Source organism: Lactuca sativa, chromosome 1, assembly GCF_002870075.4.
Source record: "Lactuca sativa cultivar Salinas chromosome 1, Lsat_Salinas_v11, whole genome shotgun sequence".
Taxonomy (NCBI): domain Eukaryota; kingdom Viridiplantae; phylum Streptophyta; class Magnoliopsida; order Asterales; family Asteraceae; genus Lactuca; species Lactuca sativa.
Window position 1 is genome coordinate 49,025,685 of NC_056623.2, and position 18,458 is coordinate 49,044,142.

General features: G+C 35.4%; 1 protein-coding gene across 1 annotated transcript; it reads left to right on the forward strand.

Annotated features, from left to right (window-relative positions):
• LOC111909232 (tetrahydroberberine oxidase) lies at positions 1–1,623 on the forward strand. Its single transcript, XM_023905023.3, has one exon. The coding sequence runs from the start codon at positions 1–3 to the stop codon at positions 1,621–1,623; it is 1,623 nt and encodes a 540-aa protein (XP_023760791.2).
• The last annotated feature ends 16,835 nt before the right edge of the window (positions 1,624–18,458 follow it).

Consider the following 18,458-nt stretch of genomic DNA (forward strand, 5'->3'; position numbering starts at 1 on the left):
ATGAAGAAGTACTCTCAAATACGCTCCTGTGTCTTCCTTCTGGTTCTTTGTCTTTCCTTTTCTAACTCATGGGCAAACTTATCTTCCCTTGTTGATGTTACACCAGGTACGGAAAATTTCATAAGTTGCATACAGCCCAAATCCAACAATGTCACCTCCTTCTCTCAGCAGCTCATTATCACACCTGTCAATGCTTCTTTCATTCCCATTTGGCAAGTCGCAGTGCAAAACACTAGGTTCCTTAAACCCTCGACTCCTAAACCATCAATCATCGTGACACCTGTGGATGAAACACTTGTCCAAAAGGCTCTATTCTGCGCAAAGAAACATGGGTACGAGATGAGGATCAGGAGTGGGGGCCATGACTATGAAGGCCTATCATACACTGCTGATGTTCCCTTTGTTATGCTTGATTTCACCAACATGAGGTCTATAGACGTGGACGTAGCTAACAGGAGCGCATGGGTCCAGCCAGGTGCTGTGCTTGGTGAACTCTATTACAGTATTTCTCAGAAGACCGACACCTTGTATTTCCCGGCAGGTGTTTGCCCCACGGTGGGTGTTGGCGGGTACATGGGCGGTGGTGGCTACGGAAACCTACTGAGGAAATATGGTACTGCTGCTGATAATGTTGTGGACGTTCGCTTTATGGATGTCAATGGAAATATTCTTGACAGGAAGTCCATGGGTAAGGATTTGTTTTGGGCAATACGAGGAGGTGGTGCTTCCAGTTTTGGAATCGTTCTCGCATGGAAGCTCAGGTTGGTTCCGGTTCCAGAAAAAGTAACTGTATTCATACTGAATAAAACTTTGGAAGAAGGGGCAACCAAAATTTTCCATAAATATCAATACGTTGCGCCAACTATTGATAGAAATCTACACATAAGAACTCAGGTGTTTGCCGAATATATTGGCAACACCACCAAGAAAACCATACGGATTATGTTCGAAGGAATTTATCAGGGCACAAGTGACACATTGCTTCCGTTGCTGGACGAAAAATTTCCTGAGCTCGGTGTTAGACGAGAGATTTGTGAAGAAATTAGAAGCATCCAATCGACCGTTGTGTTTTGGGGCCTGCCAAGCTCCACCCCAATTGAGATCCTCACGAACCGGTCTGCTATAGCCAAGCTGAACAATAAAAGCAAATCAGACTATGTCCGGACACCAATTCCCATACGCGGTCTAAGAAAGATATGGAGAAAGCTCATGCAAAACGACGGATCGGCACTTCTCATGATCAATCCTTTTGGCGGAAGGATGGCTGATTACTCAGAGTCAGCAATTCCATATCCTCATAGAGCTGGGGTGTTGTTACAGATTCTCAAGACTGTTAATTTTAACGGTCAAACTTCAGACACGACCCCTACATCGCTCAAGAGAATAATGTGGCTTCGAAGCTTGGACGAGTTATTGACGCCTTATGTCTCAAAGAACCCAAGAGAAGCATATTCCAACTACAATGATCTAGATTTGGGTGTTGGAAGTTCTAATTATGAAGAAGCCAGTCTTTGGGGTGAGAGGTACCGGAAAAGGGACAATTTTCAGAAGTTGATTCGAATCAAGGCCAAAGTTGATCCGGATAATTTCTTCCCGCGTCCACAAAGTATCCCTGTTTTCTAACACCTCTCTCTCTACACGCGGCACCTTTTTCTTGAGAAAGGCTCCAAATTAGGGTCTTACTTCTATTGTTTTTTTTTAATAAACTACCAATAAGTCTAACGTACTCATAATATCGCTCTGTTTTAAAAGAATATCTAAAATTAATTGTTAAATGATTGTAATTTTTATATGAATTGGTTATGATTTATTCTAATCGATGCATTGTTTGGTTATTATATTTCTTGGTTATACTTTGTGTTGATGAATAAATTTGATATAATTAATTCTTAAGACGTCTTCGATAATTTCTAATTTTGGCTTGGGTTTAAGTTGGATGATGGAAACTATCCTGTGTTGGAACTCGTATGGTTGATAAAACTTATTGTATAAGTACTTGTTGGTGTAATTGTATATTGTATGGAATATATCATAAGGGAACTACATATATGTAATGTTATATGAGGGGTCAAGAAATGACGAATATTAGTGTAGTTCTTTGTCCAGTCGCAATACCTTGTTGCTAGCCGCTCCAAGTACAACAACATACTCAAACCTTGTTTCTAGAAGCTCCAAGTACAATTACATACTCAAGAACTTGGGGTTAAGAATGGGGATGAATAGTTATACGGTATATGACCATTTGTTGGCAGCGTTGTGAATGTCACACGTTGGTCGTTATGTAGATGCCCGACTGTGTATTTTTGTCAGGACCCTTGAACAATGGATACAATGGATACAACGGATGATCTTTGTTGTGTCTTTCAGTATTGCATTTCATAATATCTATATTGTATTATAAAATGTAAGTAGATTGCTAGTGTTTGAAATTTTCCCAAGAAAACAGACTGTATATTAAATATGGACATGAAAGTAGGTTCTTATTGTTTTCACTTTCCTTGACCACTTGTTTAAACTGATTGTTAACAACAATGTTGTTGATCATAAATATTTTGAGGCTTGGTATTATCATTCATTGTTACTAAGTAGTAGTTAACCGTTATACCAAATCATGTCACATGTATTTTTGATAAATGAGTTTAAGAAAATGTTGTTGCTGGAATGTACAAAATACGGGTACCTTGGAACGAACAAAAAAAAATGTAAAGTTACTAGAATTGTTGGAACAAGTTGAACATTGATTTTTTTATTTGTATGTTTTGGAATTCAAATCATGGGTTATTAATTTGAAACCGTTAATAGCATTGTAGCATTGTACTTTATTTTATCGATTCAATTCGGGACATTTTTTCACAGTTACACGTTGTAACTGTGTTTCCAAAAACACGATCATATTTTCCTCCCGAGTGCTTATCTTGATGACGCTTATCTCTATAAACATAACACTTTTAGCCTTTTCTTCTAGGTGATTTAGGCGACTTTCTAGCGATTTTCGAGATCCGAAGACCACGATTAGAGACTCGTTTATTAAGTTTTGCAAGTTGAGATTTTTACTCTTTTTTTTTTTTTTTTTTTTTTCAGATTAACAGTTTTTGTTTCGTTTTTAGCCATTTATGGGTAAAACTTTAGATTTCAGTTTTGCATCGACGTCGACCTTTTATGCAAGTAATCAGTGGTATTGTTTTTTAATTCATGTTTGTATATAGTAATACCCGTCCTGTTTTAATCTAATGTTTGATTTTGGTTCGGTTCATGTTGGTCTCTTGAATTAGGATTTAATCACTCTAGTTAATCAAATTAGTAGAATATGTAATTGTTACATTGACGGATAAAAAAATGACAATCATCAAATTGGTTTTGCGAGGAGATTTAATGCTGATGTAAATTGTGTATTGGATATTTTTAGGCTTTTGAGCTTGAAATGCAAGAAGCTCACTACTACAAAAGGCTTTACAGGACTCGCCAATTAGAACCTGGTTTCGAGAAAAACTGCGATATATTATTAAAAAACCAGGACTTAAAAGGGAACAACCAATATGACCCGGTTCATTCTAACAAACCGGGATATATGCTCACTTAAGGAAACCGGTTCCCAGCATAACAACCGGGACTTTTAGTCGTATAGGTATATGACCCTGTCTCGAGAAAAACAACCGGGTTCTATTAGTATTACTACAGAACACGCTTACTAGGAAGTTATATGACCCATATTCTACAACCGGGTGTTTTGACTTCTTTTAGCAAATATAAATGTGGATTAATGAATTCTTTTTTTCAACTATGACTTTAGTAAACAACACACAAGAATGAAGCTGGAACAAAGTAAAATAATGAGCAACAAGAAGAATCAAACAAACAAAAGCAAAACATACAAAGAACTAAAAACAATAAGAAAAACACCCCACAAGGGTAAAAAGGTCCAAATAGCAAATATCTATTCCACCATCAACATGGAGAGCATAGCAGACCAGAACAAAAGCAAACAGATCAATAGAGGGAGAAAACATCAGTAATCAAGCACCACACCAAAAATTGCCAGGCAGGGGCAAAATGGTCAAGAAAGCAATAAAACACACCAACATCTAGAATGCAATCAGCAACCAGGATCACAAATAGAACCAGAGAAGATCAAGAAAGTATGCCAGCAACTCCAAAAGAAACCACCACACAGATGCAAGACAAAACCAGGGGCAAAATTGTCAAAGGGATGAACTCATCTCAGCAACACAACATTTTTATAATCATGTTGTCCGGTAATGTGATTATAGTTGGTTTTTGCAAGTTTGAAAAAGACTCGGTTATTTGAATGAAACCGGTCCATATTTAATCTTTATATGACCCGGTTTGGGGATTGGAATCGGGCTCTTTTAGCCATATATGACCCAGTTGTTGGATTAGTGTCTAAGTCCATAACTATTTTGGTATGTACTTGACCCGATGGTGCATGGTCCTTTTGGGTTGCCTTCACCAAAGCAACTTGATTGGAGAAATAAATAGAGAGAGAGGTTATTATGATTTATTAATATGTTATAAGAATAATATATTAAAGGAGAAATCATATTTGTTTAATTAATATTGGTCAATAATTAATTAAGAATTAATTTTGTGATCAAGTGTAATTAATTAAACTAGAGGGGTTGAATTGTAATTATGTGATAGTTACAAAATAAGGTAAGGATTATCTTATATATATGGTGAACGAATTTGAGGTGTAAATCCCTTAGAATTCGACTAGGATAAGGATTTCTAGGACTTATCTTAAGGTTGCTTGGTGGACAAGCAACTAGATAAGGATAAGGACTAAAACCGTAATCTTTACACCTATATAAACCCCCTAAGGCTCATGAATTCGTCCAACCCTTCCCAAGAAGTCCTAGGGACGAATTCTAACACCTCTCCTCTCTCTTTATACCTTCTCCATTTGCTCTTGGTGTTTGTAAGCCATTAGAGGAGTGACACTTGTGACTCTAAGCCTTCCAAAGCCAATTCAAGGAGGAATTGGGATTGTTATTGCTACATAACAATCAAGGTAATATCTTAAACCTAATTATATGTTAATATTGATTTCCATATGCTAGAATTAGGGTTTATAGTCTTGGATTCAAAGCATGTACAATAGAGAAACCTAGATCCAAGCATTAGGGTTTGTATGAGCACATAGGATGTCTTATGACCAAAACCCATCAGTGGTATCAGAGCCTTGATTGGTTTCTATTGTATTGATGCTTGATATGTTTGAAAATTTCGAATTTTGTGTTTCTGGAGGCTGGACTCGCCGAGTCCATAGATGAACTCGCCGAGTCCAAGGTGACTCGACGAGTCCATGCCTGACTCGGCGAGTCGGCTCGTCAGATGGAGGGTACTTCGGGATTTCTTGCTGTTTTTGCTTATGGATAGTTACTTTATCATGTTAGATCATTATTAATCCGATTATATGATATATTTGACTATAATTTTGATCTAATTGAAGATATTTATCAATTAATAAGATAATTGTTTCCTTATAAGATAATTGATTAATTATTTTGAGTAAATTGATAAATTGTTTTGCAAGAAATCATTAAATAAATCAAATATGGATAATTATGTGATTAAATGTTAATTTGAATTATTTGTTATTTGATCCTTGATGTTATGAAAAGTTTCATATTTTGCCCTTTAAGTTTTATAGTTTAAATTTGAACCCCAAAAGTTTGTTGTTTTGAAATTTAAATAGTTGAAACCCTAATGTTTTGAAAAAGGTTTCAAAACTTGCCCTCAAGTTTTGGAATTTAAATTTTGATTAAATGGTTTAATTTTGATGTATATTTAAATTCTAAAACCTAATGTGTTGAAATGTTTCAAAACTTGCCCTCAAGTTTTGGAATTTAAAAGTTGATTAAAAGTTTAATTAGGAATGTTAAATTCTAAAACCCTAGTATTGTTTTGAAAAAAGTTCAAATCACACCCTTATGGTTTTATTAATTAATTAAGGTGTATAATTAAAGGAGGTTTAATAAATCCATAAAAGTTTAGGTTTACAATTTAAGTGAATTAAAAGTATAATTGTTAAATTGAACCACCTAATATTTTAAAAGTGTAAAATACACCCTATACTATATATAACATTAAAAGTCTAACATTATATATATGTATGAGTAAAAGTCAGTCTTACCGTTAGTAGGCCTCATTCACGAAGCTAGTCTATAAGGGGTGTTTAAGGAAATTGCCTATAAAATGGCGATTGAATGGGTATCCACTCTTACCCACCGCACTCTTGACCAGTGGAGGGTCGTTAGCCGAACGGGTAGGATAGGACAAAACCTTCCATTATAAGTATAATGAAGTATAAAAGTAACTAAATGTTTTCATATAATTCCCAATCTTAGTTACTTAGGCAAAAGTGAATTGATGCAATTCCATGAAATTACACTTTGTGCCCTTGCGAAGACGTTAGTGGAGCATGTGTGGTTAACCGGCACACTAAATGGGTCTAAGCAAAGGTAGCAAAGGGTGACTCAATGTTTGTCATAGTTCGGTGGAGCGTGTGTGTTTTACCGGCACATCGAATAGGCGACCGTAACATGTGAGGGCACCATGTAAGTTTGCATGGTTATTCACACCCACTTTGTGATCCTCGGCATCCCAGTCACAAACAAGAGGGGCATATCGAGATTTAAACATGCCATTGAATGTTCAATGAATCTCAAAGGATCTAGGAGTTTTCATAGATTTAAAACTTAAATTTCTTTTTCGTTTTTCGTGATGGAAATTAGTGAATCGTCATTCACTTACCTTCAAATATTCTGCAATTAGGGTTACGGCATCCCTCTCCCGAGTTGTAGAATATTGTGTTGGGTCCTAGCCTTAGTATCTCATTTGGGTGATTTACTAAGGACTCAACCTAACAACTAACTTGAATTTGTTTTTCTCCCGTTTTGTAGATGTCAAAGTTCGACAACTATGGTCTTCCCAAATCCCGTGGAACAAGCATTCCACATGAAGATGATATTCCACGATTCAATCGAGGAACGAGAAATCATGCTTCAATTCCTCCTCCTCCTCCTATTGTTCTCCCTAGCCCACAAGATCGAAGAATTGAAAGGTTCAATATCACTAAAGCCCTATTGGAAATGAAACATGAAGATGGTAAACCCGTGTGTGCCCACGTTCTAGGAATGAAATCACACATTGATAGGTTGATAATGTTGGGTGTGTCATTCCCAGATGAGTTGGCTGTAAATTGGGTTTTGCAGTCACTTCCTAAATCATATAATGAGTTCAAAAGAAAGTATTATATGATGAATCATGACGACAACCTCATTGACCTAACTTACATGCTCATTGCTGCTGAATCAGAAATGATTTGGCGAAGCAATGGAGCGTATTTGTTGGGAAAGTCAACCAACCATGCTTCCGAGGACGTTCTAGGAGAACCGACCTGCGTTTACTGCCAAATGAAAGGGCATTGGATACAAGTCTGCCCAAAGAGCCTGAAGAGTCCAGAAGCTGGGAGAGTCAAAGAGTATGGCTGCGCTTCAGGTAAAATCCACTATCTAACTCCATTAAGTTCCTATTCATTAATTCTTAATACATAATGTGATAAGATTGCATTTGAATGTTTTACAGGATCGGTGAAAAGAAAGGAAGCTTGGTGAAAGAACAAGATGAATCTAATCACAAGGAATGGATCTTGATCGCATGGACTTGAAGATTAGATTTTGAGCTTAGATAGTTATGATAGAGTTGTTAGAAATTTTCTTTTGAAATACATAGTTTTCAATGGATTTTGCATTGTAAGGACATTTGTTTTCCGCTGCTTTTATAAATAAAATAAATTTTCGTTTGACTTATTTATTTATTTGTTTATTTCCTTGCAATGAAATCGTTATGAAAATTGGTGTTTGCATATTTCTACAACAAATGGATATGATTCTTATTTATGGTGTTTATGGAAAAGTCGAGAATTTACCAAATAGGGAGAGTTTTCTCGTCACTCAAGTTTCAATTGGACAGAAATTTAGAATCATGCAACTTGGTTGCACGATGAATGAGAAATTTCATATATGGAAATTAGACTAATTCGTTGACAAGGTGTCAAGTGAAGGACTAAGAGATCGAGCACACAATGTTGCGTGTTGATCAAGTCCACCATAAGAGTAAAAATGATATTCATCATGATTTACTAAAGGTTTAGTAAATATGATTATACTTACATGATTAGGTGTAATTCTGAATTGATTAAAGAGTTTAAATCAATAGCAGAACGAATAAGAAGAATCAAGTAGGCAGAAAGATAAAAGTTTCTCCATTCTAAGATGAAGGGAGAGTACCTTTTATGCTTTATGATATGTCTTAGTGATTAAGAACCATACCTCAATTGATCCTCTAAGTGAGTCTTAGTATAATTGTATGTCTAAGAAGAGGAATCAAGAATTGAAGAAATGGTTAAATCAATAAGTCAATCATACTTCGTTCCAATAACAAGTCTTAAAGTTAAGATTGTGACATTGAGTGAAAGGTATTAAGAAGGTTTGTAACTTTCATTAAATGTGGAAAGTTGTGATGTCTTGGATAAGACAAAGACCAACTAGGACCAATTTATGAAGTCTTTTGATAAAAGCTACACTAACTCTTGAATATTTGTTTGTCAAGAAATGGTTTTTGACAAGAGAATCTTATATGTCAAGGAGTCAGTGGGAGTCTTAATGGTCTTGAAAGGTTTCAAGAACAAATCAAATAAACCTTATCGATCATCACTAGCACACAAGTTGAGGTTTACAACCTATCGTGTTGACATTATTTTGATTCTGTGCCAATCCAATCGAGTTAATTGTGCATGTGAGTTCTATGAGTTCTCATTTTGAACGCATAAAAGGCAAAGCACCTTAATCAATGAAAGGTACATTGATAGGAAAGGGTGAGCAGCTTAACTACTTGGAAGACGTGGTGGGCAGCTGTGCTACCATAAAGGCAAGAAATCGAGATCAAGAAAGTTCGATCCATAAGAGTTTGAATTTGTCGTAAACTTTGGTTTTGACAAATTCACATGGATAGGAACAAATACACTGTTTAAATCTAAGTGTCATAAGATTTCCTCTTTCATGAAAATGATTGTGAGGAAATGCTTTCACTAAGACAGATTTTAAGAAGATAGTGATTGTAAAATTGCATTCTCGAATTCAATTATGGTTACGGCATCCCTTTCCATAATTTGAATTGTGAGGTTTGGCAATTAGTCTTAATTGTTTAGACACACATATGAACTATCGAAGGCAAATGTGTATAAGTTCAAGAAACATTGATAAAAGATTATTAAAGCACTAAGTATTAGAAACATGAACTTAAGAAATTCAATAAGCATTGTTTTTCTGAAAGTTAAGATGTTTATGAATACATGTCGAAGCTAGTGGGAGCATAAGTGTTATGTTTTATAATAATCATCAAGATAGTAGGAGCATAAAAGTTATGATTGTATGATTATTAAGGAAAGTATTGCAAGATTAGCAATATTAATTATAGAAAACAAGAGTCATACTTTGCAAAGTCGCAATAGTTGAAGAGTTGTTTTGCTATAATTAAGGGAGAGAATATTATGCTTCATTTCAAATCTAAAGGTTTAGGTTGAGAAATGTTAATAAAATTTAGTCAAAGGTACAAAGTGTGTTCTTAAAATTTCGATTATGATTACGGCATCCCTCTTCACAATTCGAATTTTGGGAACATAGCAAATAAAACATTATGCGTCGTGTCCCATACGCTTCGGGTATAGGATCGATTGCAAATGCTTTAATGTTTGACCATTCTAAAATTTTCCAAATGTCGAGCACATTTAGAGGGAAAAAGGACTAGAATCGGTTTGGACTAAAATAATTAAACAACTATCAAAGGACAATCCAAGTTCGACGAGGATTGGTCGCTTGTGAGTAGTTGGAAGTATAGTATTGGAAAATATGGAAATGTTTCCATATTGGATGGACCATATCGACATCATTACGAACAGATAAGATTCTATTAAGAATGAGTTGTCATATGGAACATATGGAAGTGTGTCCATATTGGGAATTGAATATTGAGAAATCTATGACTAGATTAGAAACTTCTATGCAAAAGGATGTTCAAAGAAAGTACTTTAAGTGAGAGACATCACATCTATGGAATTGTCTTGTAACAATCTCCGATAGAAGACTTTGTAATATCATTGGCAACAGTCTTTGTGACTTTGGTGTAGTGACATTACAAAAGAGATCATTGCATAAAATGTTAGAATCTAGCATATTCTATAAGTAGCAAGAATTTGATATTCTTTCACTTATGAAAAGGATTTGGAGTTGTGAAATGAGAATGATTGGAAATGTGTTCAATGTGATCTATTTCACAAAGTAAGAACCATAGGTAAACATTGTGTGCATGCTAGGAGCATGGGACAAGTGTTGTAATTCAAGTAAGAAGTTGATTACCCGAAACTACAAATAATGAGTAATCAATATGGTGATAAATAAAAGGTGTTTTATTTATACTCAAAGGGTTGAGGCCACATGGGATTAGTATTATTCTTGTGTTTCACATTTGCCTGTTTTGACTTCCAGAATAATTGAGTTTATTAAGAATAATCGAATTATTCGAACGGGCCACAGTCGTTCATATGTTGAAAGTAGATATGAATGAAGACTGTCATGAATTGGTGTGTGGAATGTCTAGAAAAGTATTAGACATAAGCAAATGTTTGCTAGAACGTTCATGAGTGCTTATGAATGTGATTTGAGCATTGGATTAGACCCACGCTCACTTGGATCACTCCATGGATTGTATCACGAGTGATTGGTGAGACGATAACATCTTATATTCTTGAAACCGAGATGTGTGAGTTGTATCTTGCAAATCGGTTGCACATTGATAATATGTAAAAGCACTAGTAACTTGGTGTTATAAAACATATTGTTGTGTGTGATTCGGTGCTTGAGTACAAGCAAACATTGTATCAAAGTTTATCCATTCCTTTTATCCAAAGTAGGATAAAAGCGATATCTTTGGGCCCCTCGATGGTTTAGTGATGACAAATGTAAATGCTCGGCTGGGCTAGGGCTAATTTGATTTGTTCAATTAGTCTGTCGTCATAAATCAGAAATCGAGATATAGTACAAAGAAAATGATTTGAAATCATTTCTCATATGATATCTAGAATGGAAGAATATATGATCCCTTATCTAAGGACACGCGTATCTGATAGGATCAGAGTTGACAGCGGCTTTGGAAAGCTACGATTGCAGATCAGGATCTGAAGTCATACGCATAATAGTTATTAGACTTATCCAAGTGGGAGACTGTTGGATTAGTGTCTAAGTCCATAACTATTTTGGTATGTACTTGACCCGATGGTGCATGGTCCTTTTGGGTTGCCTTCACCAAAGCAACTTGATTGGAGAAATAAATAGAGAGAGAGGTTATTATGATTTATTAATATGTTATAAGAATAATATATTAAAGGAGAAATCATATTTGTTTAATTAATATTGGTCAATAATTAATTAAGAATTAATTTTGTGATCAAGTGTAATTAATTAAACTAGAGGGGCTGAATTGTAATTATGTGATAGTTACAAAATAAGGTAAGGATTATCTTATATATATGGTGAACGAATTTGAGGTGTAAATCCTTTAGAATTCGACTAGGATAAGGATTTCTAGGACTTATCTTATGGATGCTTGGTGGACAAGCAACTAGATAAGGATAAGGACTAAAACCCTAATCTTTACACCTATATAAACCCCCTAAGGCTCATGAATTCGTCCAACCCTTCCCAAGAAGTCCTAGGGACGAATTCTAACACCTCTCCTCTCTCTTTATACCTTCTCCATTTGCTCTTGGTGTTTGTAAGCCATTAGAGGAGTGACACTTGTGACTCTAAGCCTTCCAAAGCCAATTCAAGGAGGAATTGGGATTGTTATTGCTACATAACAATCAAGGTAATATCTTAAAACTAATTATATGTTAATATTGATTTCCATATGCTAGAATTAGGGTTTATAGTCTTGGATTCAAAGCATGTACAATAGAGAAACCTAGATCCAAACATTAGGGTTTGTATGAGCACATAGGATGTCTTATGACCAAAACCCATCACCAGTTTTGAATGGTTGGACCGTGTCCTAATCTTCGTATATGATCAAATGTTGTGCGTTATGTTCCTCATATATGTCCCGGTTTTATGAATTATTCCACATTCAAGGCTACTATTATTATTGATTTTTTATCTACTTATTTATTTAACAAACAGGATGTTACACATATTTACTATATACTACCTAAAGTTGTAAAAAACACTCGACATTAGCTAGTCGGTGGATGGACTGAGGTTAAGGGGTTAATCGGCTAGGTTGGGATTAATTGAGGGATTCATCGGGGACCCTAAATCGCTAACTTGTTGAATTTAGAAATAATTAAAGATGACTAATTTCGTAACAAAGTTCGTAAATACCACTAATATCATAACAAATAGGTTATTATGATTAATACAACACTAGTCATTCCTCAAATAGTTTTTGTTGACATAGAACTTCTTCAAAATGTTAAAATTTCATCGTTTTCTATTGCTTCGCTCATTGTGTAGGCATAGATTAATATCTAGGGGTCTTCTAGTCGGCTGGGTAACGCCTAAGGACTAATTGGAGATTCAGAACCTAGTCGAGATTTTAACAACACTACTACTACCATTTTCAAACAAGAATTGATTTTTATTTCCCATTTTTTGTTTGTTAGGTTTGACATACCAAACACAACCCATCGACTTACTTCATCATGGTTAGGATACTGCCAATCCACACAACTGCTGGTGCGAAATACGTTAGCAACATCTGCTAACCATTACCTACTTGCTGTCGGTTTCTTCTCCTCGTAGTAGTCAAGAGCCTCACATGCCCAAAACTCCATGAAGGTCAATGAATGCGCCCCTATCAAGGTCACCATCTCAGAATGGAAAGAGCCCAAACGCTCCTCCAACAGCTCCACCATACCCTACTTGATTGTACCGAAGATCACAGGAGTCTGCTCGAGAATGCAAGGCATAATCTCAGACGTAATGAACTCCTGTGTTTGATCATCCAACTGTCCGGCTCCCAAACCTGGGCTTGAGCCCTCACTAGCACCAGAAATACCAACCGGTCTGCCTCGAAGAGGCACATACTGAAAATAGACCATACAAACCATCACAATACACATACACACATACACACACACACACACACACACACATATATATATATATATATATATATATATATATATATATCTTGTTGAGTGATCTTATACTCCACAAGTTTCCTGGTTTCATCGCAGCTCTCCTTGACTCGAGTACGAATTCTCTGCTTCTGTTAGTACGGTCCCATATTGCCTTGCACATCTATCCGTAGTTTCCTCAAGGTTTTCCTTGAATCCGCCAGGTCACTCTTTATCCATACTATTAACTCTCATCAATATAAGGTTCCCGACACTAAATCTCTTCCTAGGTTCTCCTAGGACAACCACCACACCACTCTCTGCCATCTGCAGTAGAGGGGACTCCTACCTGCTCCCTCTAACATGCTCACAAATACAATTACATATCACTAACAACAAAAAATTACATCGAGTAATCAGAACCAAGCATAACCTAATCAAGCCATCATATCACTGACTGATCAGTACTGGTCTACATGCTCATACAATAAGCATACAAAAGTACCTGTCCTAGAATTCTATCATGCAAACACTGAGCATATCATTAGCCCTAACTAGCATGCGATTCACAGATTCACAAATCAAATCATATTAGATAACATGTATGAGTATTTTGGGAAAACTTACTTGAGCTCGGTCGATTGCATCCCCCACACCCTTACTTGTGTTAGTAAACCCTTTTCTGTAAAAATATTTCCCTTTTTTTTTGAATTTTTTTAACAAATCCTCAGTTTGAGTTCAGACACACCCGAGAGTATGTCCGAATCCCTCAAACTAAGGCTCTGATATCAATTTGTAACGTCTCAAAAATAAGACCCAAAAATATCATTTTTAAAATTAGTAAAATGGTAATCCAAAACATTGTCATACAGCCAAGATGAAGTGAGGTGGTGTGTGCTCTGCAATCATCCCAGACTCTTACAATTTGAACCAAAAGTACCTGAAATATAAATCGAAAACCGTAAGTACAAATATTAATGAATTCCCCAAAATACCATATAACATACGTAATAAGCACATATTGGGCCTCTGCCCTTAATTGGGCCCCGCCCAACATCGATCTGGTGTCAAATAGGTGTAGAGGCATTAACATTCACCGACTTATATGGAGGATCGCCCAAATATGACCATCTTACGATTAATAATAATATCTTGTTTTTCAAGGTTCAACTTCCCGCCGGCCCAAACAAAATTTAGTTGTTTATATGTTCGTCTATGCTTTTGATCAGTTTGGTGTCTTTAAATAGGTTCTCGAAACCTTTAAATGCAAATGCTTATAAACAATTTGCCACCCGTATCATACTTGTCTAGGCATGAATTGTGGGTTGATGCACCAGCAAAACGAAACATAAACTAGCCTAAAACGGACACTTAGACAAAATAAAATAATTGAAAATTAAATATGGAATTTGCCTGTGAATATTATAAGAATAAGACACCATACCGTGAAAACAATTTTCTAATCAATAACGTCCATTCTAACTTTTTCATTGCTTCTAACAAAACTTTTGCCAAGTCTTCGAATTAAAGTCCTCCATATCATTAGCCTAATATTAAATATCATAGCTTTAATCAACCTCAACAGTCTGCATGCATGCCGTGGTTCAAACTATATGAGAAAAAAAAAACTGGAAGCACATATCTTTCCTTGACTTTTATTCCTTCGTTGACTTTTGACTCAGATGGTATTATTGACATCTTCAGAACTTGTAATTATAAAAGTAATAGCTCGTCCTTAACAAGAAGCACATATCTGAATTACGTATTCCTGAACATTCAACAAAAAGTTAAACAACGTACATTACCTGAAAACAATTTCATATTATCTATGTGGCAGTTTTCTTTTTGAATCGCGGAATCGATATATTATAACGAAATCAATTGCATCTTAGATTCTATTTGACTATTCCATTAGAAAACAGATTGCAAGGTCATATTTTACTATTTCAGCTCAATATGCTTAGATCAGCAATTAAGGATGTTGACTAAAGAATGCTGTTTTTGTGGATGCTTATTGAGTTATTTCAATTTAGCTTTACAAACACATACATATATAACCTAAGTTTAGGATAACATAATTTGCTTTACAAACACATACAGATTCTCAAGACTGTTAATTTTAACGGTCAAACTTCAGACACGACCCCTACATCGCTCAAGAGAATAATGTGGCTTCGAAGCTTGGACGAGTTACTGACGCCTTATGTCTCAAAGAACCCAAGAGAAGCATATTCCAACTACAATGATCTAGATTTGGGTGTTGGAAGTTCTAATTATGAAGAAGCCAGTCTTTGGGGTGAGAGGTACTGGAAAAGGGACAATTTTCAGAAGTTGATTCGAATCAAGGCCAAAGTTGATCCGGATAATTTCTTCCGGCGTCCACAAAGTATCCCTGTTTTCTAACACCTCTCTCTCTACACGAGGCACCTTTTTCTTGAGAAAGGCTCAAAATTAGGGTCTTACTTCTTTTGTTTTTTTTAATAAACTACCAATAAGTCTAACGTACTCATAATATCGCTCTGTTTTAAAAGAATATCTAAAATTAATTGTTAAATGATTGTAATTTTTATATGAATTGGTTATGATTTATTCTAATCGATGCATTGTTTGGTTATTATATTTCTTGGTTATACTTTGTGTTGATGAATAAATTTGATATAATTAATTCTTAAGACGTCTTCGATAATTTCTAATTTTGGCTTGGGTTTAAGTTGGATGATGGAAACTATCCTGTGTTGGAACTCGTATGGTTGATAAAAACTTATTGTATAAGTACTTGTTGGTGTAATTGTATATTGTATGGAATATATCATAAGGGAACTACATATATGTAATGTTATATGAGGGGTCAAGAAATGACGAATATTAGTGTAGTTCTTTGTCCGGTCGCAATACCTTGTTGCTAGCCGCTCCAAGTACAACAACATACTCAAACCTTGTTTCTAGAAGCTCCAAGTACAATTACATACTCAAGAACTTGGGGTTAAGAATGGGGATGAATAGTTATACGGTATATGACCATTTGTTGGCAGCGTTGTGAATGTCACACGTTGGTCGTTATGCAGATGCCCGACTGTGTATTTTTGTCAGGACCCTTGAACAATGGATACAACGGATGATCTTTGTTGTGTCTTTCAGTATTGCATTTCATAATATCTATATTGTATTATAAAATGTAAGTAGATTGCTATTGTTTGAAATTTTCCCAAGAAAACAGACTGTATATTAAATATGGACATGAAAGTAGGTTCTTATTGTTTTCACTTTCCTTGACCACTTGTTTAAACTGATTGTTAATAACAATGTTGTTGATCATAAATATTTTGAGGCTTGGTATTATCATTCATTGTTACTAAGTAGTAGTTAACCGCTATACCAAATCATGTCACATGTATTTTTGATAAATGAGTTTAAGAAAATGTTGTTGCTGGAATGTACAAAATACGGGTACCTTGGAACGAACAAAAAAATTGTAAAGTTACTGGAATTGTTGGAACAAGTTGAACATTGATTTTTTTATTTGTATGTTTTGGAATTCAAATCATGGGTTATTAATTTTAAACCGTTAATAGCATTGTACTTTATTTTATCGATTCAATTCGGGACATTTTTTCACAGTTACACGTTGTAACTGTGTTTCCAAAAACACGATCATATTTTCCTCCCGAGTGCTTATCTTGATGACGCTTATCTCTATAAACATAACACTTTTAGCCTTTTCTTCTAGGTGATTTAGGCGACTTTCTAGCGATTTTCGAGATCCGAAGACCACGATTAGAGACTCGTTTATTAAGTTTTGTAAGTTATGATTTTTACTCTTTTTTTTATTTTTTTTAATTTTTTTTATTTTTCAGATTAACAGTTTTTGTTTCGTTTTTAGCCATTTATGGGTAAAACTTTAGATTTCAGTTTTGCATCGACGTCGACCTTTTATGCAAGTAATCGGTGGTATTGTTTTTTAATTCATGTTTGTATATAGTAATACCCGTCCTGTTTTAATCTAATGTTTGATTTTGGTTCGGTTCATGTTGGTCTCTTGAATTAGGATTTAATCACTCTAGTTAATCAAATTAGTAGAATATGTAATTGTTACATTGACCGATAAAAAGATGACAATCATCAAATTGGTTTTGCGAGGAGATTTAATGCTGATGTAAATTGTGTATTGGATATTTTTAGGCTTTTGAGCTTGAAATGCAAGAAGCTCACTACTACAAAAGGCTTTATAGGACTCGCCAATTAGAACCCGGTTTCGAGAAAAACTGCGATATATTATTAAAAAACCAGGACTTAAAAGGGAACAACCAATATGACCCGGTTCATTCTAACAAACCGGGATATATGCTCACTTAAGGAAACCGGTTCCCAGCATAACAACCGGGACTTTTAGTCGTATAGGTATATGACCCTGTCTCGAGAAAAACAACCGGGTTCTATTAGTATTACTACAGAACACGCTTACTAGGAAGTTATATGGACCATATTCTACAACCGGGTGTTTTGACTTCTTTTAGCAAATATAAATGTGGATTAATGACTTCTTTTTTTCAACTATGACTTTAGTAAAAAACACACAAGAATGAAGCTGGAACAAAGTAAAATAATGAGCAACAAGAAGAATCAAACAAACAAAAGCAAAACATACAAAGAACTAAAAACAATAAGAAAAACACCCCACAAGGGTAAAAAGGTCCAAATAGCAAATATCTATTCCACCATCAACATGGAGAGCATAGCAGACCAGACCAAAAGCAAACAGATGAATAGAGGGAGAAAACATCAGTAAACAGGCACCACACCGAAAATTGCCAGGTAGGGGCAAAATGGTCAAGAAAGCAATAAAACACACCAACATCTAGAATGCAATCAGCAACCAGGATCACAAATAGAACCAAAGAAGATCAAGAAAGTATGCCAGCAACTCCAAAAGAAACCACCACACAGATGCAAGACAAAACCAGGGGCAAAATTTTCAAAGGGATGAACTCATCTCAGCAACACAACATTTTTATAATCATGTTGTCCGGTAATGTGATTATAGTTGGTTTTTGCAAGTTTGAAAAAGACTCGGTTATTTGAATGAAACCGGTCCATATTTAATCTTTATATGACCCGGTTTGGGGATTGGAATCGGGCTCTTTTAGCCATATATGACCCAGTTTTGAATGGTTGGACCGTGTCCTAATCTTCGTATATGATCAAATGTTGTGCGTTATGTTCCTCATATATGTCCCGGTTTTATGAATTATTCCACATTCAAGGC